The sequence below is a fragment of the Astatotilapia calliptera genome, chromosome 13, assembly GCF_900246225.1.
Source record: "Astatotilapia calliptera chromosome 13, fAstCal1.2, whole genome shotgun sequence".
NCBI lineage: Eukaryota > Metazoa > Chordata > Actinopteri > Cichliformes > Cichlidae > Astatotilapia > Astatotilapia calliptera.
Window position 1 is genome coordinate 17,649,818 of NC_039314.1, and position 27,742 is coordinate 17,677,559.

The 27,742-nt window shown below is 39.8% G+C and overlaps 1 protein-coding gene across 2 annotated transcripts; it reads left to right on the top strand.

Annotated features, from left to right (window-relative positions):
- Positions 1-1,186: 1,186 nt before the first annotated feature.
- On the top strand, positions 1,187-27,657 carry LOC113034824 (gamma-adducin-like). 2 transcript variants are annotated; one of them, XM_026189896.1, is made up of 15 exons: positions 1,187-1,670; positions 10,902-11,132; positions 12,275-12,419; positions 13,079-13,230; positions 14,480-14,560; positions 16,499-16,648; positions 16,976-17,119; positions 18,306-18,404; positions 19,029-19,202; positions 20,846-21,106; positions 21,317-21,433; positions 21,606-21,695; positions 23,496-23,619; positions 25,756-25,851; positions 25,973-27,657. In XM_026189896.1, the coding sequence occupies exons 2-15, from the start codon at positions 10,932-10,934 to the stop codon at positions 26,221-26,223; spliced, it is 2,085 nt and encodes a 694-aa protein (XP_026045681.1). In that variant the 5' UTR covers positions 1,187-1,670; positions 10,902-10,931; the 3' UTR covers positions 26,224-27,657. The 2 variants fall into 2 exon arrangements, with proteins under 2 accessions (XP_026045681.1, XP_026045679.1); XM_026189894.1 differs by lacking the exon at positions 1,187-1,670 and adding an exon at positions 6,802-7,094.
- The last annotated feature ends 85 nt before the right edge of the window (positions 27,658-27,742 follow it).

Here is a 27,742-nt window from a genome sequence, read left to right on the forward strand (position 1 = left end):
AAATCTCAGAGCCCAGAGCTACCAGCTACAGAGTGATGTTTTATTTTCTTCCACCGCTTTCAGTTTCTTGTTTTCTTGATTTTCCAGATAGCTGGTTTAACATGCACCAAAAAAAGAGCACAAGAGAGAGAGAGAAATACACCGTGTGTCACTAGAAAACAGGGGAGGAGAGGAGACGTATATTACTGTCATTATGTTTGCCAAGTCTTCACTAGATGGCAGTGTAGTGTAGCGATATTGCTTGACAAGTTTTATCACACATGGAATCATTTTAGAAACTTTCTAGGGCCTCCTTTCTCCCTTTTCCTTAGTCTCTCTGTTTCAGTGTCTCCATGAGTGTGTCTGTGCAGGTAGGATAGAAAATCAATGACTCCTCTGAAGGAACTTTCTGAGCCGCACAATATAGATGTTTATTTTAATAACTTGCTTACTTCATCCGACTGCGACCTTTGACTGGGGCCGTCCTGTGGGTGTGGCTCTGCGATTGCAGAAAGCTCAGGAAATTAATGTTTTATCAGCCTGCGCAAAGACAACAACAGCAGCGTAGTGGGTGGGAAAGAGAAACGTCTAAATTTAACTCATCAGCTGATGCCAAGCCAAATAAAATAAAAAGCGGACAGTTTCCTCTTGGTTTCTCTTCCAAAACATCTGGAATTTCATTGGGGCAGATCATATCAATGTTTGGTGGGAGTGTAAAAGTTATAAATGCCATGTTATTGCTATCACAGCAGAGGCTTGTTGACATTCTAGAAAATGGATTTTTGCACATGAAGTTAACATATTTCACGCTCCTTGTGTTTCGTGATGTGTTCCTAGTGTTCTTATCATTTTGATAAGATAAACTGTACCCAGACCCACAGATCACAGGCATGCATGGTTCGCTGTCTACCACATACGCTGTTTGATCGTCTGCCATCACGGTGCATTTGTTGCTCAGTCAAAACGGTTATTCGCAGTCTAAAGCTTGTAATTACCTTGCATTTCTACCTTCTTCACAGCGATAGAATGCACTCTTCAAATGCCTGATGTATTCAGGTGGTGGTGCAGTACAGAGGGAGAGCAACACATCCTACTCACTCACTGTGAGAGAGTATGTGGGAGGAGGTGAAAGCATGCAGGCAAGAATTCACTGTGTGCAATGCCCTCCTCGAAAGCAAAATTTAGAACATGAGGCACACTCAATATGCAGAGGAAAAATATGCCTGGCAGGAGATTGCTGCAGTTTTTCTCCATTTATGGTTAGATACAAATGCAACATGTAATTCCTGCATGATAAAAAAGCCTTTAAAAATAATGAAGAAAATCATACGTACTTTAGAGAAACTAGTTGGTGTAATATACAGATATAGATATATATATATATCTATATATGTATGCCGGGGTGGAAGCTTGTCCCTCCCATTTTTTTTTCAGTGCAGTCCAGTCCATTCAAAATGCTTGGTCAAGTTTTCTTCCATTCCTTTTGAGAATAGACAGCCGCTGTGACAAGAGGAGCCGAGGGAGTTCAGGAGATCAGAGGCAAAGCAGCAGTTTCCTCTCTTCTGGGAAACCAGATGACCTTCTTCAAAGTGATAATGTAAACAGCTATCCAACAACGGCTGGAATCGTGGGAGTTTGAAATAAAACGTGAAGAATTCTGCTGCAGGATAAGTGTAGAGACAGCAATCAATGTAAGTTGTGTTCATTTACTTTTTCCTTTTTTTTTTTTTTTTACCTTTTTACCCATGAGAGCAGGCATTTACTAGAGCTAAGATCAAAGCAAATAAGTTACATGGCAGGATGATTTTTTTTAATTATTTTTTTTCTATGCAAGCTTTGAAGCTTTTGGAAAGGAAAGTGTATGTTTTTAGTACACTAATAACAGATAAAGGACACCTTATGGCCCAGGAGAATGGGATTTCTTACAGCAACAGATTGTGATACATCCTTTGTGGAGTGATTTTTTTGTAAACACCATATGAAATTTCAGTTACAGCAAACCTGTAAATAGTTTCTGAGTTGCTGCTTTTTACAGAGAGACTGTGTTGCATCTCTATTTACTGCTTTTTCTAGATTTAACATGGTAGTCGTCTGTCACTGCCTAACTGGCCTGTTTGCTGCGGCAGGGTTACCTCCAGCTGCAGAGGCTTCAAACAGATGTTTTCAATTAGCATCACTCTCCAGAAACATTACTCCGAACAAGCATTTGTTGACTTTAGATGTGGAGCTAGGGCAGCACGGGATTTCATAATGTGTGTGCCTGGTGATGCGAGTTATAGACGGCCATAAAACCCAAAAGCAGGTCATGACCCAAACCCTATCAACCATGCAATCAATTGTTCCTGTTGCCGTTTACACTTAGACACAGTTTTCATTTTATGACGTTTTCACGTTAGATTAAGTTTTACGCTGTCATCATCTCCTTGCTAAATTAATTTGATAATAAATGGCTTTTACTGCACTGCATGTAGGTACTTTGTCAGTTTATAGTAAATGTCAGGTTTTTGCACAAATGTGAGAGGTTTATGGAAAATTTACCACATTACCACCTCATTTTTTCGTAGTTGTGATTTGAATGTGACAACATGCAAGGATCTGTTAGCCAGGCCACCACCTCAGCCTCAATTAAAGTGAACCACACAAAACCGCTAGATCTCCAACATGGAGGCCATCCAAAGACAACCGCAGTAGGGACTACAGCCAGCTCTTCCCCTTAGGTAAACAAACTCTGTCTCTTTCCATAGTGCTGCGACGTGTGTGTGTGTTTGAATATGTCTCCGGCAGTGTGTGATCATGCGTGTGCCGACGCAGTTCTACACGTAAATGCAGCGAAGGCACCGATCCAACTATAACAATGTAAATTGTTTCAGGTTCAAAGTGCGCTCTGTTGTTGCCACCCACCCTGCTGAGTGGGAGTAGCACGACCATTTTTAGCAAGACGTGGAGTGATATATATTTATGTGAAGTTACCAAAACAATGGCATTTTTTTTTTGTAGTAGAAATTTTAAAGAAAATTTAAAAGGTTTCCTCTCCAAAACGTCTGTGTCTGAGTTTTTCTACAAACTAAGGTGTATTTTATTTATCAGAAAGATGTCAGTAGGAATGTTCTTGTTTCTATTTGGGACCTTTCATTTGATCAAAGTTTAAAGGACCTTGTTTAAAGGAATATGTTTTAGAAACTGACCATTTAAAGAAGTCACTGACATAAAGAAGGCTCTGATGAGTCACTCAGCTTAAAAAATGTGAATTAAATAGAGTGCAGGACACTGGCTATCTTTCTGGCAACCAGTGCAGGTAGTACTCAACCTTTTGCCCTATGACAGCTGGGATAGGCTCCAGCATCCTTGCAACATTGAATTAGATAAGTGAAAGAAAATGAATGAAAGGATGGAGAGAGGGATGGATGGAGTTAATTCAGACAGGCCGTGAAGTCAAGTAGTAGCAGAACTCATTAATCCCTATTTACTGATCTCAGTGACAGCCCATATCAATACATCTAGTTGGCAAATCTCAAAGAGCACCTGCTTTACTTTGCCTGTAGATGTTTCCCATCTGTAAGCCACTTTGCAACCCACTTTCATCCCATCTCCTCCTCTTCATGTTGTATCTGATTTAATGCCATGTGCAGTGGTCATAAAACAGAGCCATACCATGCAAATAGACAAAACTGAAAGAAATTAGACACAAATAAATTCAAAAAAAAATTCTTATTCATAATGTCTGCAAAACAGAATCACAAAATAGAAAGGGGGAAATAAGCAAAACTCTCTATAGTGTGTGCCTCTGTGTTCAGAGGCTAAATGTCTGGCTGAGTGAGTGCAACGTAATGGTTACGACTAATATTTCAAACATGTCTGAAAGTCAGAGCTATGATTTAAGTCTTCAAGGTAATCAGCACAGAATGCTTTTGGCTAAAAGAGAAATACAACAGGTCTTTACCCTGTGGCTTAATTATAAAGAAGATCCATCAGTCATGCAGACGGGGTAATCAGGGTTATATTTATGAGATGATTAGTTCGACTCTGTGTATTTCTGTGAAACGGTACAGTTTGTGTCGATTTCTAATCTTTCTTCTTGATGCCATGTTATCTGGCACCCATTCTCTCTTTCCCTTACTAATTTTGCCTCACACAGCATAAGCATTGGTTACCAAGGCAACCATGCTTGCAAGGACCTGAAATAAAGTTGACATCTCTCTCTCTCGATCGAAATTAGTCATCATGATAATGTTCAGTGCTAAATACTAGCAGTTTCTGACTGCTAAGGAAAAAGAAAACACTGATGATGACTTGAAAAAATAAGGAAGGAATGCTCTAAAAAATAGCACAGCAGTTGCATTATGGGAAATGTATTATCTCATATTTTTGGCATTTGATATACAGAAACTCGAGATATTTTTACCTCATGTTGATCTAACTGTTTGGAAGAATTTTACAGGCATTAATTATTAAATTTTTAATCAACATATTAGTCATTTATTAATCATAAATCAGACTTCATTGATGAATTTGGTTTGAATAATTGCTTGCACACTTAAACACTCAGCATTCAAACTATATATATATATATATATATATATATATATATATATATATATATATATATATATATATATAAATAATTTCACAATAGCAGAAATTGTTCTTTGTTGTGTAATAAGTAGTTTCTTACCTTTTCTGTCATCTATAGGAAACTATTTAAACTACAACTCTACGTGATGCCTATACTGAACAATCTCCATGCTGTGTTACGTACCTGTTAAAGAACAGAGATCCCTCTGTCAGCTTTTCCCTACAGAGAAAAGAGATAAAGCACTAGCACTGGTGTGATCATAACCCCCCAAGAAACCCATCAAGGGCAGAGATAAAAGATAAATCCACAGGTCAAAAGGTGGCTACACACATCCCAACACGCTGTGCCTTCCACAGGGCCAGATATCTTTCTTAAGTTCAACCATGACATGACACTGATCACCATTCCCTGTGCCTATGTCTCCCGGGTTTTACTTTGGGTTTACTCCAGTTCACACGCTGGTCCCTCATCTAGCATGACACCCTGAAAGCTTTCGCCTACTCTTCTCTAAGCCTTTAGAAAAGAAAGTCAGCTGTGACTTTTTGGTGTCATGCTTTGCAGTTTTTCTTGAGTTTATTGTTCACTCTGAAATGGAGTTTGCTGTGTTTGCTTTACTTTCTGAGTTTTATTTTATTTTTCACTTTTCACCACACAGTTAGTGGTTATAACTTAACTCTAACTATACCAAATCTCACCAATATGTTCTGCAGGAATGGTTTTACTTAGAGCAACAATTCTGCATCGGTATTTATATTGCATCTCTTTGATTAATCTTATAAGGAATTATACGATTATTTCCCAGAGTTTTACTCTACTGTAGGCTACATGCTTTCATTTGATCTATCCAGGCAGTATTTGTGTGTCTGATTTCAATGTCACATCCAGCAGAGCAGTAGTAGGTTTTTGACAAGAAAAAGGTGGGATTCCAGTAGCGGACATCAGTATCCTCAACAGTAATCTGTATGAATGAGTCGTCAAGTAATAACACCTGACATTTGGTGAGTTGCTTTCAGGATAGGCTGGCCTCACTGAAAAGTTTAAATAGCCAGCAAGAATGTGGTGCTTGGAAGGTGGGAGGATGTTGTGCGCAGACATTTAAGCTTGCTTGTGGTTTCTGGTGGGAACCCTGCCAGTAACAGGGAGGCAGGGTTCCGAGCGGAGGGGGGAGTTTAGGGGGTCACGCTGCTCCAGAGTGAGAAAGTTCTGCTTTTCATTACATCAACCCATATGTCCACATATCTGCCCCGCCTCCAAGACTCCACTGTGTTTCCTGCAATTGTTGTGTCAGTCAGTGATCTAATCCTTCTCTCTCTTACATCTCAAAATCAAGATTTTGGTACGAGTGTGCCCGATTGTGCGTGAATAAAAGCGGTAATACATCTGTGGGCTGACGGAAGCCGTACTGAGAAAATTGGAAATTCCAGACTTGCATTCATTTAACAAGGAGTGCATTTGAATATTGCTACACTACAGCTCGTAGAGGGTGACCAGCAAAGCAGAAAAGAGTAGAGAGGTGGCTGCTCTTTTTAACACAAATCTGCACAGCCTTGCATTCAGTTGTACTTTGATCTTATTCCTTATTTCTGTTGAGAGAACCATCTTATTTCACTTAAAGAAAAGCAGCGTGTCTAAAAGAACCTTGCACAACAATGTGGCCGTTCAAAAAATATGATTTGTGCAGCCAGCACATTAAGTGGTGGTCTTTTTTTACTTTACAAGTGAAGTGGGCATGCTGTGCTTGTGAATTCGGGAAAAGTAAGTGTGATGTGAATAAAATAATGAGAATTGTTATAGTTTCTCGTCTTTGAGACACTTTATGAATTGCTTTCTGTAAGCAAATATGCTATATTGTGGAAAACTTTTTTTTTGGGGGGGGGGGGGGGGGGGGCACTTATTCTGGCTTTGAAATATTCTGTTTTTGTATGATTGAGGCATACAGCTTTGATGTAAACCTCCTCGGAGCTGCAGTTGGATCACAGGCGTCTCAGTTATTTATGATATGAAGTGGCAGGAGTTAATGAATCACACACTGAGAGACAGAGAGCAGGAGAGAAGAGTAATTTAAAAAACACACACAGACACACAAACTTTACTTCAAATCCTCACCAAAAATTATTGCAAGCCTGTAAGATATTCCCTGGGGGGGATTTTAAGAATAAGGTTTATTAAGTAATATTACAGGAAAGCTACAGTGTGGTTGTGAAAAACTAAGCTCTGAGTGGCCATGCTTTTGTCCCGCTCAATACAAACGCTCTAGTGGGTGGATAAGTGAAGTCACATGGTCACTTTTCCTCTTTCCCACACCAACACACCCACACCCTCCTCCATGCAGCCAATCTTCACTCTTCAACTCACTACTTACCCGCAGCGGGCAGCCTGCTGCTTCGTCTGGATACTGTAGCAGCACAAGTTGCAAGCCTGTTTTCCCCCAAAACCATGCATCCGAACTGGGAATAATATCCGCGTGGCTCACCTTTATCCACGTTTCAGGAGATATTCGACGTCACGTCGCCCGGAGGTAGTTAGGAGAACTTTGCTTCAGGTAATTTTCAACTTGCAGTAACAGTTTTACTTTTGGGTTCATGTGCTCGCTTTGATTTTTTTTCTTCTTCAGCTCGTACCTCTAGCTTTGGCTAATACATCCCCCTCTGCGTTACTTTTCGTTGCAGTAACGGTTAAAAGTTGTAATTTGATGCCACGCATCGAGTGGTTGATTACAGGCTGCCATGAAAACAGCTGTGAGAGTGTTATTTCTGCTTTAGTGGAGTGAAATTGTTGCGTTTCCCGGCCTAATGTGAAGTAGACCTAGCTGTATCTCCCTCCACCCCCACATCAGGTAACACTGCAGCATCAAAGGCGCACGCTGCTTTTCAAAATATCTCATTTGCATGAGGCGACCAGGGCCGGCTGTAGCCTTTGGATTCGGTGCCCCTCGCCCCCCCCCCCCCCCTCTTTTTTTTTTAACAAAAAAAATGTTTTGGTTGAACGGCCTGCTCTTTTCTCCCAAAACAGCTAAGATTATTATAATTAATTATAAACTCAAATCTACTGCCTGTCTTTACAAAAATGTTTAATTAGTAGATTCATTATTTTAGACTTAACTACGTCTGTGTGCATTTCCAATGCTTCTGGGCTATTTGCTGTCATATTTCAAGTTAGTTACTTTATCAATAGTAAAGTTGCATCCTATGTAGTTATTGGAACTGTCAATAATGATGACTTAAATGTAGGCGGGTACATGACAAGAATGTTTAAATAAAGCTGTTTGACTGTTTTTGATTTGAATAAACCAGTCACATTTGTATTAACAGTAAAATAAAAATGTCTGGAAGGCAGATGTCAACAGTTGATTGAACAGTAAAGCCGGGGCTCTCTGTGTGACACCTCATTTGTTTGAGGTTAGGAAAAACAGATTTATTTAGTTATTTACGTGTCTTTTAAACAAACAAAGATACCACTGTGGTGTAAATTTGCCTGCAACTTTCTGCCTGTGGGGACACAAGTAGATGCTGTAGGTAACCCTGTGAAAGTTAATAAACTCAGAGGAAAGACAAACACAACTTTAGCTCCTGTTTGTTTTGTTAAATCGAGATTATTGGCAAACCTCTGTAACATCTTACGAACAAGTGCGTGTGCATAACTTTGGAAATTTGTAAGTAGGGCTGGGCGATATGACCCAAAATTCATATCTCGATATTTTTTAGCTGGATGGCGATATAAGATATATATCTCGATATATTTTTTTAAAGCCATAAAGTAAGAACAAAAAGAGAGTTCTTAGTCAAAGCTGTGTCCCAGATGTCACACAGGCACTTTTATTAACATAGAGCAGATGTACATAAAATTTACTCAAAAATAAATTATGAGCATTTATTAAATAATAATGCTCCATAAATAAAAGAAAACAATGTTGTTTTTGTGCATAACAAAAAGCTCACAATTGTGCAGTCAAAATGTAAACTAAAAGACGCTGAGCACAATAACAAAGACAGATTTCACAGCTGCTCTGTTCCCGACTTGTACTGCGTGACTGACAGCCTGGAGTTTGAAATCCACTTCGCAACCACGTCTCTTAACAGGTGCCATTTATGGTCCTTATACACAGTAGGGTAATATTACGTTGAAGCAGAGTACGTATCACTCCGCGAGGCTCAGCCGTAATGCTCCGACAATCCATCAAGCGGTGCAGCTCCGTAGCTTACTAAAGTCGTACTAAAACATTTTTTGACAGATTGCTGAGCGCTGTGTTCCACATAAAATCGGTTCGCGGCCATCAAGCACAACCAGAATTCATACATAAGGCGCGCTGTCAACTTTTGAGAAAATGAAAGGACTTTAGTCCGTGCAGCCCCTCTGGGCTGCATGGCGTTAGCGTGGTTAGCTCGTTAGCGTGGTTAGCTAGCTAACACGTTGAAGCCGTCCAGCCCCACGCACGGGGCGATGCGCAGTAACTCATTAACGGAGATTTGCCGTGTCCATCTTGTCGCTTCCTGCAGGTGAAGCGATGGGGGAGGAGGGGGAGTTGTGTTCAGTGAAGGAGAGGCGAGGCCGAGTAACGTTGCGTAAAGACGAAAGTGGACGAAAGAGAGGCAAACTTGCGGCTCCACAAGTATAATTATAACGTAACATAGACTATATCGATATAAAGGATATTGTCACATCTTATATCTCGTATAAAAATATATCGATATTTTTTAAAAACTCGATATATCGCCCAGCTCTATTTGTAAGTATGTAGATTGGTTCTGTTGCTGAAATCGTATCATTTTATCATAAAGTCTTATTATTTAGATTTCGTCCTGTCGACGAAAAAGGCTGTTCACCGATATCATTCTTTTCATAAACAAGGAGCTTTAAGGCTTCCTCTAATTTGGCTTGAGATTAGTTTGGGCAGTTTGGATTGTAGGGATGCTATCATGCACTGGTTACATGGATGGTTACCTCATGATGTCAGCCGCTGTTTATTCCATCATCTTGTCAACAGTTCAGGGGATGGAGTTTGTGTTATTGTAGTTAAAAGACTGTTTTTGTTAATAAACTTGTTGCTGTAATCATGATTTAACCCAAAAAAAAAGAAAAAGAAAAGAAAGCCTGGCGTGCCAGTTCCCCCCTGATATTATGCACCCTAGGCAACCACCTAAGCCCTTCATGCCTGGCTCTGCTGCTGGCCATGCTTTATAGCTTCTTGATGAACAGAAGAGTTGAAGCTGTTGCTACTTTCCTCTCACAGTGTATAAATTGGCCTCAGTCTGTGTGGAGAGGAAGGAGATGTTGAAGTTTGGTGCTGAAACCCACTAAGTAACAGAAAACTGGAAATACTGCCTTTCAGTTGTATTTGTCTGCCAACCCGTAAGGCTGCAGTTTATATCCATGTCTGTCCGGACTTATACAACATTCGTTGTGAAGAATCTGAAAGAATCCACAATGGTGTCACCAATTTAATATCAAACCAAATGTGAAATAGTCACAATGTTGTCTGTTCTTTAGACATGGTGTTGAATAATTGTCTCTGTTAAAAATGCTTCACAGTGAAGATGACCTAACTTAACCAAAAACTCCTTTTATCCCTGCACCGCAGCATTTCGCGCCTTTCAGGCTGTTGCGTGCTGTGTCAACCTGACGTGTAGTTACATTTCTCGGGCTGTGCACGTCAGGTTACGTAGAAGGTTACGGCGTACAGTTAAAAGGAGATCCCGGTAACAACACAAGTTACCGAGTGATTTCCTGCTGAAATGAAATTCATGCCTAAGGCTTAGAATAACTTGATGGTTAGATAAACTGTCGTTTCTGTCAGCAAACAATAAAACAGTGTTTACCTAAGTGTGAATCAATGGATTGTAAACAATCTGTAAGTATTATTTAGCTGTTTAACAGTAAAGTTGCAACAAATATTTCTAAAACTTTGGTAAGTACTGTTTTGTTATGCAAACGAATGACCAGTTGACATAAACACTATTAATCATTTACTGTTGGCAGTGATTATTACAAAGTGTTGCCAGTGTTCTCTGATAAAACATAATATACCGCTGAGGAATGATAGAGACAGAAATGTGTTGGTTCTGTGCGTGTTTGTGGGGAAAAGTAAGTAAAATGTACTGATCGCAATAAAACAAAAATGCTATTATATTCACAGTAGCTGTGACTAACTTGTCATTTTTGCAAAGCACCAGCTTTTGTCCTTTCCAAGCAGCACCAGTCACATAACAATAATCACCTCTCTTTTATCTCCTTCTCTGTAATTACATTAGTCACTATTGCACCCATCCAGCATCTTTTCTGTTAAAACAACATCAGTTGCCTTGACAGCCTGAATGCGAAATGAGCTGTGATGTTTTCTCCTTTCTTCCAGAGGAAGAGTGGGAGGCCTTGCGGTGAGGATATGAGTTTGGTGGATGTGAGGCAGACGGTGGGGTCTCTGACCCTGGCCTTGTCCAGCAACGACTCCAAGGAGCGCTACTTTGACCGCGTGGATGAGAGCGACCCTGAGTATCTCCGGAGCAAGAATATGTCACCGGACCTGAGGCAGGACTTTAACATGATGGAGCAGAAGAAGAGGGTCACCCAGATCCTGCAGAGTCCAGTATGTAGCAAGAGGCTTCATACAAATAGCCTCCTACACACAAGGTTTCACTGTGTATGAGTAATAAACAGAGCTTTAAACCCCAGAGAGATACACTCTACCCTTTACTCAATGCTGATTGTAGTGCATGTATTTTTTACTTGTTTATGTGCACATCATTTAATATACTGCATTCTATTTTAATATGGGTTAGCTTTAGCTTACAGAATTAAGTGTAAATGGTTCTACCATTGTTACTGTCCAGATTATTAATATTATTATTATCATCATTACTTTACAAAGGGGGTTAGTGTTAGTCTGCTTCTTTTTCTGTGTATCAGTGACTCATTTTTAAAGTTAAACTACACTTGGAGGCATTTTTCACTATTTTCCTTAAAATCCTAATTGTAGCACTTCTTGTTGTCCTTAAGCCTGTGTCAGTTTATTAGGTACATTTCAGTTAAGTTAATAATAAGACAGCACAGCAAAAACTCAGCCTAAATAATGTAGAGATTCACCCTAGGATATAATTTGCATCATTTAGAGATCTGTTCTATTATGTGATCTGCTCTCGTTGACAAAAGACAGAATAATATAAACACCAGTGGATATAATACACAGTATTGCTTCAGTAAAAAATTGATAAAATGGAGAGCAAATGGAGGAGACAGCACACAGTCAGTGTAAGTACAGGGATGTGAAATAAGTACACACCAATGAAGTGCATGGAAATAAGACGAGCCCACACTCATCTGTGATTGCATAACCCACCAAACAAGTGGAGCTCATCACATCACCATGGGAACCGTGGTCGGATGAAGCAGAATGCCTGAGCTTAGTTGCAGCTCAGGAGAAAATGATGTCGTTTCAAGATTCACAGGCTACTCTTGACGCAGAAATTGATGGTCAAGTTTAATGCCAGCTCCTTCTTCTAGTGAACCCCCTTTTCACAGATGTACACAAAGAGCTTTTTTTTAGTGGTCTGGTGATTTGTGTATAGTTGTTATAAGGAGCATCTGAAAGCTCGCTGTGCTTCCCCACACATCCTGTGAAGGTGTTGGAAGTAGGACAAAGATAGGCTGCGTGTACATGAGTTGCTAGGTTTTAGCTTCTTTGTACCACATCTCCTACTATAAAAAAGTTTTATTTGGTTTTGTTTGCAGGTGTTTAAAGATGAATTAGAAGGTCTGATTCAGGACCAGCTGACTAAGGGCAACAACCCTACAGGTCTCATGGCACTGAGGCAGATTGCTGACCTGGTCATGGCCAGCACCACGGGAGGGGCAGGCCCCTTGACTGCTCCCATCAGTGAGTGGCCTCGTGTGCTCGTGTGTGCGTCTGAATGTATCCATTTATGTCCCTTTCGGCCTGTTTGTCATTCAACGTGTATCCTGCGTCAGTGTGCATCAGCCAGACTGAATATCTTCATTGTTGGAGGCTGAATTCCCCAACTCCTGTGACACTCAACAACCCTGAAACAGCATAAAATGCTCAATAGTGCTTTTATTAAGTAACTCTCATGACCAGTCTGAGTAATCAAGTATAGCAGTTTGCAGTGTTCATTATACTGGCCTGACCTTTTACCCCTGTGTTTCAGTGGGAGGTCACAGAGCTGACACTGGGAAGTTATAGTTTTAGACAGTTTAATGATCAAAACTGTAAATGTTTGGAAAATGTAAGAACATGCTTTGAAGAGTTGAGGCAGACCTGCGCCTTTAAAAAGCCAAAGTGGCTATAAAAGTTAATGCCCTGTATCATTAATGGCCTTATATGGTATTACATCCCCAAAATACCCTCAGATACACTTTGGGAATTCTGAGTAGGGCCCTTTTTTCAATCTTCAGCTGAGGAGACTCATGTTCCCCGGGATGTTTGACTTTACATACTGTGGAAACAAATCATGTAAACATGCTTGTACATTTTTCGGATGCACTGCAATGTACAGATGATGTTATGTGCTGTGGCAGGCATCGGGATGGTGACCCCAGTCAATGACTTGTATGGCGTAGAGTCTCCCTCCTTTGCCAAAGGGGAGAAACAGAGTCGCTGCAAGCTGGCCAGCCTCTACAGGCTCGTTGACCTCTTCAGCTGGGCTCGCTTTACAAGCTCCTACATTACTGTGAGTACAACTTCACAATCATGCTCCAGTGCACACCTGCTTATGTATGCAGCACGAGGTTTGTGTTTCTTTATGTGTGCTCCTTGTTCTCTGGCACCTGGAAGGCTTAAAGGGGAATACCACTTTATTTTCAGAAACTATATATTATTTATGGCATAGAAAAGTAAGGTTTGTGAATATGAAGCAAGAATTCACAACCATACATCTGATGTACACCTTGGAGAACATCAGAATGTTAGGTTCTGATATTCCCCAAAGACAAAGCAAAGACAGACACATTTTTGAGTTTTTCTAAGTTAAAAAAAAAAGCTTTTGTCTGTGGTTCAGAGTTTCTTTACCCTTGACTTGGGAAAATGTGTCTTCCTTCTCTTAGACAGTGTTAACCCCTCTTGAAAAGAAAAAAAAAAAACATTGTAAATGTAGAGATTTCATTCCACATGGCAGCAGCAGTGGTGGTTGTTTTTTTTTTTACTTAGACAAATGTTTAAAAATGCTGCCTCAAAGCTTTTACATCAGTTAATTTATATTAAAGGATAGTCACAGGATATGCAGTGTATAAAGCCTCCGTCACATGGGCCTGGTCACCAGTGGACAATGCTTTTCCAACCATCAGTTGCTAGGAAAAAATGTGTATTCCCCAACGGTTTGGAAAAGGCTGCTGAGGTTTGCTGGCAGTAGGTAGGTGAGACTGGTTGCAAAGAGTCGTATGGTGCTACATAAAAAAACCATTGTCACCTATAGTTTGTATGGAAGATGATGATTTGACTGCCCCGCCACTCAGTGAGCAGTGGCGAAACCGAAAAGTGTGATAAATACAAAGGTGAAGCACCCTCTGTGTGACTGATTTCACCCAGTAACAGCCAGCAAGCACTTACCAACCAGCTGGGGAATACACATTCTTACCTGGCAACTTGAGGTTGCCAAGCGGTCAATGATTTGTATCACCTGGGTCTGTGTGAGTGAGGCTTTATCTCTCACTGCTAACATTTATCTGCAAAACAAAACCAAAGCAATTTTTAAGCATTTTCTGCCAGTGAGTTTGAAATATTCCAAAGAGTAATGAAACCAGAAAGGGCAGCCACATTGATGCTACATGAAGATACATGTAGACTATATAAAAACAGACATAGCTCTTTTTGGGACTCTTGTTCTGAAGCCCCTGTTTTGCATTTAAGCCACTGTCCTCTTGATTTTTGTACATCAAACTTGAGCTTTTCGCCACTTTACTCATGTGTTCATTTTGTCATAGGTACGTGTCAGTAAAGAGCAGGACCACATTCTCATCAGTCCACGAGGTCTTTCTTTTGCTGAAGTGACGGCAGCAAATTTGGTAAGGAAAGTAGTTGAGTGTGTTATTTTTAGTTGGGAATATAGTTTTAGTACTACAGATGGCAGTTTATTTGGCCAATTCTGATTCCCATTTATTTGTAATACCAGTTTCTGTTGATTTCGATTTTCTTTCTGAGAACTAACTAAAAGCATATACAGAGAAAAAAGTAACTTTTCATTAACGCCAAATATTATTTTCATGATTAAAAGAAATGATTAAACTTTACAATTTGCCTCAAACTATAAGTTTCAGGATCTTATTTAGAACAAGTGAAAATAAAGTGCTTTGCTACTGGAAAGCGGGACAAATAGTTAACTGAAAATTAGTTGCTGCTCACTCACCTTTACCATATACATATTTTGCCTTCCAAACAAAAGCAGTTGCATCAGCTTCATATAACAAAACAAACATCCGGTACTTAAATCGTTTCTAGTATTCCAGTATTTTATTGTAGGATCTCTACCTTAAAATATAAAACGTCTTGAGGCAACTGCAGTAAAACTGTACTGAATTAGCAGGATATTGACTATTTTCTTTTGTTCACTTATCTCCATTTTCCTCACGAATGCTTTGATATGTTGCTCACGCCAGGCTGAGATCTGATTAGCTTTAGCTTAAGCCACTTGGCCTTTGTTAGCTTCTTTAAAATGTCCATGTTCAGCTGGGTGAAAATGATTTAAGTGCCTCATTAAGACCAACCGTGGTTTATTTTGGTGAACCTTGTGTCTTCACTCACAGTGATGTGTTTCCACACTAACATCATTTTAGTGTGTGGCTGTGAGTGTGCTGCATGTTGTATATGCATGAAACGGACCAGTTTGTAATTGAACATATGGTAGGCTGACCGGCTTTTCACTGGTCAATACGTACATCTCTATTTATGACATGTACCTGGCAACAGATGTGAATTAATAATGATTGGACTGAATGTAAAGTACCGGTACACAAAATCATTCTGCAGTCACAAGAAAGGGCATTCACACACTCCTCCTGCAGCTGACAGGTGAACAGGTACCACCCCAATAATGTGACCAGCCATAAAGTTTTACAAAATGATTTTAAGCAGATACACAGACGCTTTAAACATCAGAAATCACACAGTTAACAACAGCATAAAATCTGTGTTTGTGTTCTGTTATGACCGGAAGGGTCAGTCAGCTGTAAATTTACATTATTGCCAGTTGGCTCGTTCTCTTTCATGCAGTGGTCTTACACTTCCTGACAGCTGACGCACTCTAAAAGCATACGTTTTTCCTTAATGTTAGCTTTTGGTTTTTGCAGTTGTCATTCTAAAAATGAAAAATCGTCAAGAGCTCAGATCCTAATAGGATTTTTATTTGATTTACTTAAAGTAAACCAGTGTTAAATGAAGTCAAGTTCATTAAAAATGAATCCGAAACCAGTCGTAGTCTTGGGGAAATTTGTTAATTTAATTAACTGTTTGATTTTGAGACAATGGCATATCAAAGAAAGGATATGAAAAGTATCCGACACACAAGTGTGGTTCTGTGCTGTTTGCTGTCATCCACCTCACACTGTTTCACTGCTCGACAGGTTACAGAAGTAGTCATATTGCCCCCGCAAAAATAAAGGAAAGAAAAACAACACTGCATACTCTAAACTATTAAAAGAAATGCACTTCTAAGGAGAAGAAAACATTCTGCTAGACCTTAAGCATGCACATAATGTGTACTTGTAATTAACAATTGTAAACATGACCTTGTTTAGACACAAACTCCACAGGGTACCTTTAATGGTTCAGTCACGCTGCAGGCAATTATTACCTTAAGGTTTATAGTGTTATAAAAAAAAAGCAAACCAGAGTTGGGTATTCTTTTAAAGTACTACGCCTACAACTACTGCTGACAATACTAAACAGCCAGCTCCCATTTCTCACAAATCTCTGCTTGTTGTTTGTTTGTTTTCTCCAATATTTAGGTGAAGGTCAACATAATTGGTGAGGTTGTAGACCAGGGTTCTACTGATCTGGGCATCGACCAGTTTGGATTTGCTCCCCATTCTGCCATTTATTCAATGCGCCCTGATGTGAGATGCATCATCCATGCACACACCGCAGTTACAGCCGCTGTAAGTACGCTTGGGGCAAATATTAAATGAGCTTCATTTTAATCAAAGCTGCTGCTAAATACTACTTTGGTATCACACGAAGAAGGCTGAGTTAAAGGCAGCCCCCTGCATGTCTAGTTATTTTAGATGCTGGCAGTCTGTAATGCAGTTTCTGTTCTCTCTCTCTCTTTTTTCTTTTTTTTTTTTTAACCATTTTCTTTGAAGCTTTGCTATAAAATGCACAGCACATGATGTGTGCACCATTTTATTTGTGCCCGACAGCGAAAAAGGCGCCTCTGTTTATGCTGGTGTGTCACACGCTTAGTTGTTTTTATCCCATGCTAACAGGTGTCCTCGATGAAATGTGGAATCTTGCCCATTTCCCAAGAGGCTTTGCTTCTGGGAGACGTGAGGTGCTTTGGTTACCATGGCAGCCTGGATGATAAAGAGACAAAGGTGGAGTTTCAGAAAGCTTTGGGCCCGACTGCCAAGGTACTGTCAAAGCAAGGCACTCCATTAGTGGCAAGCTCACGTTCACGTGGGACAGAGTGGGCTTATTATGTTGTACTGTATGCACATGTGCTGGGGGTATTTGTACCACTGGTTGGTAACTGTAAATAGCTGAGTACACTAGAATATTTAGTTTGTTTAGATATGGAGTGTAGGTACAACAAATAGTCTTAAGCAGTTTGTTTAGCGTGTTTACCCATTTTAATAATAAATAAATAAAATAATAAAAATTAATAAATATTAGAACCACCTATTTAGGGACTACTCTGACATTTAAAGTAAAGTTAGATGAGACGATACCGCTCTCATGTCTGCCACGCAATCATTGCAAGCAGATGAGCAAATTTAAAGAGGTAGAGGCTGCTTAAACCAGCCGATCTAAGATTGTTCTAGGGCTCCCAGCCCAGAAATAGTCTGGTCTACCAAAGTGTTTTTCCTTGAAGCCTGCTTATTTATTCTTTTTTTCACCCCCAGTGGTAGTCCCATATATTTAGACTATGCTGAAAACTACAGCTCTGTGACTCATTTTTATTTATTTCTTTATTTTGGATCTCTGATAGCTGAAGAATGCTGCATATCACTGCCATTTTTTTCACCCACCATCTAGAGTTAGGCAGTTTTATAAATATATCACCAAATGTTAAATCATTACTCAAAAACAACACAAACTGAATCGTCACCACCAGCTTCTTAATGTGCTGAACAATGACTACAAAGAGAGAAAGTTAGAAATGCTTTAATATCCTTGTCTGTACCAGATGGCATCCCTGGATTGCCACAATATTAGTGTGAAATGTAATGCTGAGAGCAATATTTGACTTGGGTCGACCAGCTAAGCAGCAGTCACAACATATTAATACTGCAGATATCTCATATATTAGTAACAAAAGATCCATAATGTGCATGAACGTAAACTCTAAAAGTTCAAAAAGAAGCTTTAATAGGCAGATTTGTTACTGTTGGACAGAACGAGGCTACTGTACTGCAGTCGTTATTTTATTTTAGCTGTAGCCTTGTATGGAACAGACAAATGTGAGAATGTCATTGAGCTTCTGGTCTAATAAATGCGTTCTTAAAAGAAATGTCTAATTAAACTTTTAATCATAGCCATATATTTTTCATTAATGCACATTCAGGATGTACTAATGTGGCAGTTTGTGTTTTTCAGCTGATGATCCTGAGGAATCACGGGCTTCTGGCTTTGGGAGAAACAGTAGAAGAAGCTTTCCACTATATGTACCACTCACAGCTCGCCTGTGAGATCCAGGTATAAAAATCGTTATTCTTGATCCTACCTGCCCTTGGTAATGGAGTGTAATTGCGCCATTCCGGTCAAAGCAATTGGTTAACTTCGATGTGGCCTTTCTTCACACTTCATAAGTCAGTTTTATGCGTGTGAGTCACTGATATTATTTTCCAGCTTTTATTTGTTGAAATGTTTTTCCCCTCTGTCTACAAATGAGTCAGACACATAAAACAGAGCAGTGCCTGAAATGGAGGCAAAGCTAATATCAAGCGTGCTGCTTGCTTGAGTAAAGCTGATTCAAATATGTGTCAGTGATCTCTGTTTACAGACAGGTGGAACCCTGCAGTGTTCCTGAAACACTCCTGTTGCTTTGTGCAAGAGATCCTTTTGCAGCGATTTTTTTTGTTTTCTCGACTGTGTTGGTTTTTCCGTCGTTTTTGACGTGTTCAGAGTTCACCTCACTTGCAATTGTTTAATTATATAATTCTATGATGGATTGTTTTGAAATTAAAATGATGTGTCTCAGAAAAGAAAGTTTTAGAATTAATCTCCAATTTTTATGAGTGAAATCCTCAGTAACTGCACCAAATGCCAAGTGAAAATTGTATTAACACAATCTTCGATGGTACAAATGGCTTTGTTTAGGTGAACGCTATGAGATGTTCAGGCGGCGCGGACAACCTCGTTCTCCTGGACAGGGATAAGTTTAAGCCCCTGACCCAGGGAGTGGCCGCTGCCGGTGTCGTCATAGACAACGAGGTCAAGTGGAAAATAGGCGAGGCAGAGTTCGAGTCTCTTATGAGGATGCTAGACAACCTGGTGAGTGAACCCTGACCTGTGCCTTTTACCCACAATGCTTTGAGTTTCCTGTCTCACATGCTTCCTCGGGAAGTTGCTGACTAGAGGACACAATGAAACTTCATGTGTTTTTTTGTTTATCTAATCTTAAATTGATTTTTTTGTAATTGGCTCATATTGTTTTATGATATTTGCAGATTTCATTTCCTAATATTCAGGATACTGTTGTTCTAGCTGTGAGAACAGAACTCCTTCTGCTGGGCTTTGTAAAAGCATACACCCTGATTTTTATTTATTTTTTTTAAGCCTCGCTGATAATGCCCAGGCCCTGACATGTTTTGTGGACACAGAAGATGTCAGACTGTCTGCTCGAGTCGCCTTCCTGCTAACAGCTCCGGCTGGAACAGACTGCAGCTGTGTTAGCTCTGTGTGATCAGAGATCGCCCACCCTCTCAAACATAGCTTCCAGATGGTGAGCCGTGCTGCGGGCAGTTACAGCCACACGGACCACACAGCCACTTAGTGCAATAACTCCCGTGTACTCAATTTGGAAATAGGATTTGGCATTTTCTTCCAGACTGTTGAGTATACCACAGGGCGAAAATGCCAGCGCAGTCGTTGCAACTGGACGCCTGACCTTCCCTGACAGAGGGTGGAGTTTGATTGTTGCCGTGTCAGAGATGATTCCCAAACAAAGACAACAAAAAAGCTGAGCTGCGCTAAAGGTCACAGCTAATGATGAAGGAATGGTATCTGACAGAAGGTGATTTAGAAATTGCATTGCATGGTTTTAAAAACGATTTAAAAAGAAAAATGCTCAAAGGAAAGACTTCTCTAAACCAAGCAATGAGATGGAAAGGTGAAACAGATTAGGGGTGTGGATGAGGAGTTGGCCTTTTAAAGTACCTGCTTAATTAAAAATATCCTCCTATCTGTCCGTTCACCTTTTCATTATATTAGATTCTGTCACACATGTTGGCAATAGTTACTGTAGCTCTTGCACTCCTTTGTACAGTTTGTGCAGAAATTTATGATGATGAATGCTACGACTGATACGCCCTGAATTGTATTTGTTTACTGTGTTTCAGTCACACTTAAAGCATTTTGAAACTGAGCTTTAGTTTCCACTGAACGGCTCTGTGAAAAATGGCTTGCTGGCACTGCGACGATCAAAGCTCAATGCAGAGGGGATTTTTCTTTTTTATTTATTTTTTGTGGCAAACTTGTCAAATTGCCTGTGCAGAAATGCCAGTTTTGATTGTTTTTAATGTAGCGTTACACTGCTTTTCTTCAGACCACACTTTTCTACATACTGCAAGGACCCATCACTAGTTTTCTAGTTGTCTCTCTCCGTCTTTGATGTATTGTTAACAACACACTCCTTCAAACCAAAGTTGTGTCTTCTCCCTTTCAAACTGGAGGCGTCTGCAAAAATGCTGTTTGTATATATTGCGTTTAAATATTTAAAAGTATTGTGTAAGTGGATTCTGGGTGGCCTGTGAATCATTTGAATTGTGGGGGGTTTGGAGTTTTGGGTTAATATTTCTTATTTATCCCATGAGCAGAGAAGAATAGTGCAAAATATTTCAAAGACTAACTTCTGGCAAAGGGAAACTCTCGGTGCGTGTGCCGCAATAATATTTTCTCCTTGTGTAACGTGCTAGGGATACAGAACGGGCCATTCTTACCGGAACCCCATTGTCCGTGAAAAACCCCGGTCTAAGAACGACGTCGAAATCCCCGCCACAGTGTCGGCTATGCCGCCAGAAGACTGTGAGCTTGGCCTGCGGAGCCCCTTCAAGTTTATGGCGCAGAAACAACAGAGAGAAAGGACCCGGTGGCTTAATTCACCCAACAGCTACTTGAAGGTCAATGTTCCTGAACAGTCACCCAGCGGGGACGTGAGCCCGAGGACAAAAACCATGGTGTGTTGATTTTATTGTCAAAGTGTAAGAGGAAATGAAACGATTTGATCCTATCGGCTTTGGTGTCCTGAGCAAGCTCGTCTTTTGAGGTGCCCATTTTTATCTGTGTTAGCCTGCCCTCTTGTGGCAAGTTTTTTAAATGCACTTTTTTATATTCTGAATTCTTGCTATTAATCTATGTGTGTGTTTGCTTCATTTAAATTCTCTCAGTGGATGAAGTCCTCGCAGCCAGGCTACAGCGTTGGCACCCCAATAAAGATTGAAGACCCTAACCAGTTTGTCCCACTCAACACTGACCCCACTGAGGTTTTGGATAAGAGGAACCGGGTCAGTTGAAAAATGATCACATTTTCCACAAGACTGGTCCCAGATGTTACAAACCTGGGCGGTAGAAATGCACAAAGATTGGAACAGCTACACTGTCATTTGAATGTCAGTCATAGCATCTAATAACCAAAATCCTAAAGCTGAGATTCCTTTGTTGAATATGTTTGTTCAGATAAAAGAGCAACACAGAGGTGACCAGATGACCCCGGGACCTAAATCTCAGTTACTGGCAGGCATTGTTGTGGACACCATACCAGGACCAGTAAGTTTATGTATCATTTGTAAAAAAAAAAAAAAAAATTGCAACATTAGCAGCCGGATTTCATGATGCAGTGTGTGTTATGGTATTTTAGTGTGTTTTGCATTTGCCTAAACACGTCTGAAAATAACGCACAACTCAACCCACATATTAAATTGCTGCTCAACTCATGAAGACATTTTTCTTACAAATGTGTCTTTCCAACGGACGGGATTTATTGCTAACAATCATTGTTAAAACAAAGATAATTAACTAAACACAAATTTGTGGCCTTGGAGTGAAGTCCATATACAAGGTCTAACATTAGATTATAGCTTGTTGTTTACACACCTATGTTTCTTAAACCGTTCAGTTACGAGTTGGTGATCCAGGAATTTTGAATCAGTCATCTCTCCACAAATTAGTATCAGGTGTAGTTCCCCTGGTCTTACTTAGTTTAAACAGTGTTTCAGACTGCAACACACACAGCAGCATTGTTCATCAGGATCATGTGACACGACTAAAACAAGAGTTGTTCAGGAATGGTTTGAGGAATTTGAGTCCATTGATCTACAGATCTTTCAGCTTTGGAGGCTGATAAATGTCAAGATTACAAAAAAAATATGTAGCCAAAAAGCCCGAACACACAGAAGTAAAAGCATAGCACACTAAAATATTCTGTCTGTCGTGTTTATTGAAATTTGAAAAAGGTCACACATTCTTGTAGATTTTGATTGCGGAGGTTAACGCAGTGTTTACATTTATTTCCTTATGAAAGCAACCAAAAATGCAAATATAAAGAGGAACTAGATTTTTAATTATGTAGATTGTGCCAATTAAACACATGTAGCAACAGTCATGATCCTTCCATAAATCCTAATTGGAACACCTTCACAAAAAGACTGTGATTATTTGTTATTTTATTTTGTAAGTAAATAAAATATAATGCAAAGAAAGTTTCTAGCTATAAACATGCAAAGAATTTGAAGATTTTACCATCTATGGTACGCGATAGGATTAAAAGATTCAGGAAATCCACAGAAATCTCTGCATGCTAGCAGCAGTGCTGAAAGCCAGTAATAAATCATCTTGATCTTTACATCCTCAGGCAGTAGTTGTGTAGTGGAAACGAGTGCACGGGCTTAGGAGCACATCAGAAAACCACTCCGTTGCATTCAGAAATGGAAGCTGAATGGAGTTGGTGCAACTTGCTCATGTGAAGGCACCATTAATAATGAATGATATTTGGGTTTTAGAGCAACATGTACTGCTATCCAGATGCTGCATTTGTTTTTTTTGTTTCATAAGGGACGGCTTTCCTTATTTAAGCAAGAGATTTCTGTGCGTGTGATATCAGCGTGGCTCCATCATGAAAGGGTCTGGGTGCTAAACAGCCATGTCTGCAGTTCAGTCGGTTACCAGTTGAACATTTGTCACTTAACGAAAAAACAAAGTAGAAAAAAGAAGTCCTTCTATATTGGAGCAGCTGAAATCCTTCACCATGTAAGAAGGGGGGTGGGGGGAGGTGTTGTGCTTTGATAACTGTACAACAATTTATGTCAGAGCTCAAATGTTTACAGACGGTTTTAAAAGAAGAGGTGATGCAACACTGTGGTAAACATTCCCCTGACCCATTTTTGCTTTTAAGAAAAGGAGTTACCATTATTACATTTATAAAGCCCCAATATATTAAAATAAATAAATAAAACAAACAAAAGTTTTTACTTTCAACATTTGACATTCAACAAACTGTTTCAACCTTTTGGAAATAATATTGTGCATCAGCTGACTGCAACGGCATCTTATGTTTTCCCGTGTCTTTAGGCTTTCATCATTGAGGATGAAGAACAGACCCGCTCTCTTCCTCCCAATCCTTTCAATGATCTCACAGAGAAGGCGCTGGAAGAATACAAGAGCATGGTAGAAAGAAAGCAGCAAGGCCAAGAAGGTACTGTTCCCTATCCTTTATACATTAGTCAGACGCTTTACTGAGTTTGCTGTGGTTATTGTTGCCACACAAGAATTGTGCCATTAGGTTACGCTCAAGGCAGTTAATTAGCGCCAGCTTGTCCTGGGTGGAGGAAAGTTTGTACAGGAGGAAAGTTTCCTACTACTTCCTACTGGTGAGAGATGAGCTGTAGAGACACTCGCCGTGTCAAACTCCTTTTGTCTCATTGTGACTGTAAACAAAGGGAAATCTGTGTATAGGAAGGAAACATCTGTGCATCAAAGTAACTCCTTTGTTATTCTCCATCACAGAAATGCTTTACTATTGGAACATGTGAGCTAAGAAACCTATGGAATAAAGTTGTTAAAATGTGCTTGTGTTCAATACTTTTAGTTTGCATTTTGCATGCTGGCAGCATGAGTGTAGTGAGGTTTTTGGTAGAGTTGGGGATGTAAGTATTTGGTATACATGGTTAAGCAATGCTATGGCATAAACATGTATGGTTGCCAGTGGAACTGGGCCACTAGTGTTTAATGATGATGTAACTGCTGATAGAAGCGGTAGGATGACTTCTGAAGTGTACAGGGCTGAACTCTCTGCTTAGATTCAGCCAAATGCTGTAAAACTAATCGAAGCGTGCTTCACAGTGCAAATGGATAACGACCCATAGCATACTGCAAAAGCAACCCGAGAGTTTATAAAGGTAAAGAAATGAGATGTTCTTCAATGGCCGAGTCAGCCAGCTGATATAAACTAAATAGGGCGTGCTTTTCAGTTACTGAAGACCAAGCTGAATGCAGAAAGACCCACAAACAAGGAGCAACTGAACGTGGTTGCAGTGAGGCCCTGGCAGAGCATCTCAAGGGAGAAAACACAGGATTTAGTGATGTCCACGAGATCTAGACTTCGGGCAGTCATTGACTGCACACGAGTTTCATCATTGGTTTGTCCAATTATGTTTGACCCGTATTGTGTATAAAAATGATGGCAATTTTCAAACAGTTAATGCAATACTTTAGTTAAACCCCTTGCCTTAAAGATCAAAGTCTGCAATTAAATCACATACTGAATGTTTGAGTTAAAATCCACTCGGGTAGTATACGGAAACAAAATTACAAAGGTTTTGTCAGTGCCTAAATAATTATGGGAATGCTGGGATGCTATCTGGTCAATCTTAACATTGACCAGACAGAAAAAGGACATCTCCTAACCTTTAAGCTTGTGCTACCATAAGATTTTACAAACACTTTTCATGGTAGATATTAGTGGCGTCCCTGCTAATTCCTAACACAGTTGAAAATGATGACCAATCAGGTGCACTGTTCATACCTTTGTATGTGGAAAGAGGGGTAGAGCTAGTTGCTTTTAAAAATACTACAGAGGAAGGATACAAATATTATCTGGGCTAGTAATATGGCGTAATTGTCGTTGAAGGTAAAACCAGTATAACCAGTCATGGTGGTAGAAAACAAAACAAATATTGCAAGATATTTGAGCGGTCCCCAGGGCGTTATCCATCACTAGAAACAGCTGTGGTGATGAGGAAGGAGAGCCCAAACAGAAAAGATAAAGTCATAACAGGTATAATAGCTTACTTTTATAACTGATACGGTCTGATCAAGAAGTCAGTGTGGTTTTCTGCCTCATTGATTCCACAGCCTCAACATCCACACAGTACAATAAAGCCTGGTATTAGATATTTCAAGTTTTCAAACTAAAACTGGGTCGGCAGCATTTCCAAAAGTCTCTCTTTTTGGTTTCCTAAAACGTGGGAATGTTGTGGACATCGAGATGTTGCTAAAGTAAAAGATATTAGTGTAGATGTGCTTTTGATCTTGGCTCTGGATGCATAAAGGGAAGTCTGAAGAGTGCAGTGCTGTTGTCAATTATACATCCATACCTTCTTTGCTGTAAGATTGCAAAATGTGTGCTGCCGGGGAAAATTTCTACTGATTGATTCCTGGGACATTTGTTCCAACATTCCCGTTCTCCCTCTGAATGAATTGTGTAACCCTGTTAGCTGTTTGTAGAGTGCCGACATCAGCTTGGGATTTTATTTGTTCATATAATAGCCTAAGCTGACTCATACCTGCTTTGTTAGATGACTGACCCCTATGAGCTTCAATCCTTTTACAGAAGATGATGATGCCACTGATGCAGATGAGATGACCACATTTGATGGCTCGACTATCTCCCTCTCCCTCTCTCCCATAATGACGCCAGCTAAACAAGGTAATTAGCAAGTGAATGGGTGTTTCAGTTAGTGAAAAAGGACAAGAAATGCCTCAAATGAAATGGATAATTTAACGTGTTTTTATTCGCATCCCTCTCCGTTGGCTTCATCTCATGACAGACACAATACCCAATGGGAAAGACCACTTGGCAGAGATGGAGGAGGATCTGAGCATCGAGGTATCCAAGCTGAGCGTGAGCACTTCAGAAACGGTGGAAATCTCCATAACAACGAAGGAAAAGACGGGGGAGCCTCAGACCCCGGAGAGCCAAACCAAGTCTCCCAAGAAAAAGAAAAAGAAGTTCCGCACACCTTCATTCTTGAAGAAGAGCAAGAAAAAGAAGGAGGAGAAAGAGAAACTAGAAGCATGAGCGAATGAACCCGAAAAGCAATGAAAACGTCTGAATTGCCTTCCTAATTTTCAGTTTGTTGAAGGGAAGTGAAATAAGCCCCCCAGGACATTGTTGTATTTGAACACCCAGTTCCCCACATTCACAGCTATTATTCAATGTGAAAGTTTTTCAGAGATGTGCCAGTAGATGGTAATGCGGAAGGTTTAATTTCCTGTGAGATTTCATTTGACCACTGAGGGCTCAGCGGAGTTTCATCAAATCAAAATGCAATGCAGGACTGTTTTTGTTTTGGTTCTTTGTTCTCACCCATATTTTTTAACGGGTTTTAGAAATGGGTATCAAAGGAGACGGGGGTGACTCAGAGCCCTGGAGAGCCAAACGCAGGCCAAAGCTTTGAAGTTAATGCATCCGATCGGACGTGTTACATATTTGTGAAATTTTTTTTTTCCCCCCTTTTTGCACAAGTTCATTGTTGAATGTATACTGACAGCTAAGAAAATTGTTTAGCAATTTAAAAAAAATGTAACTTCCATACCAGTAGTGTAACAGCGGCTGAAGATATTCAAATTATATGACGGTTAGACTTATAAGAAGTACGAGTTGTAACTGAACATAGTCATAGTTCTACTACCTTGTAATAATATATGTCGGTTTATATTATAGGTATTAACATTATAGTGTTTGAGAGATAATTTCTTTGTCTATTTACATACTAACTCTTATACTTAACACGCAGTGATTGATAATTCAGTAATAATTCATGTAGTTTTTAACACGTGATATTGTTCCCATGGTTGCTGCTTTATTGTAATTGTGACAAGGAATTGACTGTGACTATCAGAAAGAGCTCAGCAAAGCGAGGATTGCCGCACGTTGTTTAGGAGTGACAAAGAGTGACTTTTTACAGAACTGACGGGGAAATCGCTTCATTGGATGAAAGTGGCACGTCTGCGCTGCAGAAAGTGAAATGAATGTGACGGATGCTGATGGCAGATTTTGGCTAAGTAGTTGGCTGATGGAAAGCTTTTCTTTGTAGCCACTGTTAGTTTGATATAAAGTATATTAGAGGGCCATATATTTACATCCCAGTCAATAATGTGAATGATTTGTTTAAACCCAAAGGGAGTGAATTCTTTGCCTTTGTAAATAGTTTTCTTTTTTCTTTTTTTTGTGAAGTTCTTTTGTTACGCTAAACCAAATGTTAAACAATGAAATATAGAGATGTGACAGTACAATCAAATAACAATATTTTAACACTTCCTCTGTTGTTTTTGGGGGTTTTTACCCACCTTAATTAAGCTCCTTATTTACTGAACATGCAGAGCGCTTTGTGTTTACAAACTGTATTACTTGTGTAATTAGTGTGCTTAATGCTGTTCTTCCTCTGTTGTTTACATTGCTGTTTGTATCACCTTTTTTTTTTTTTTTTTTCTTCAGTCGCCTTGCTTCAAAGTCAGCCTTTTAACAATGCCTTGATTTAATGACCTGATTTAATAAAAGCTGGGATATGTTTCCATAACTGTTCTGTTTCTGTCTC

Coding starts and splice junctions, on each gene's coding strand:
- LOC113034824 (XM_026189896.1), top strand. CDS start 10,932: ATGAGTTTGGTGGATGTGAGGCAGACGGTGGGGTCTCTGACCCTGGCC. Junction 21,107..21,316: donor GCCCGAGGACAAAAACCATG/GTGTGTTGATTT, acceptor AAATTCTCTCAG/TGGATGAAGTCCTCGCAGCC. Junction 21,434..21,605: donor TTTTGGATAAGAGGAACCGG/GTCAGTTGAAAA, acceptor ATGTTTGTTCAG/ATAAAAGAGCAACACAGAGG.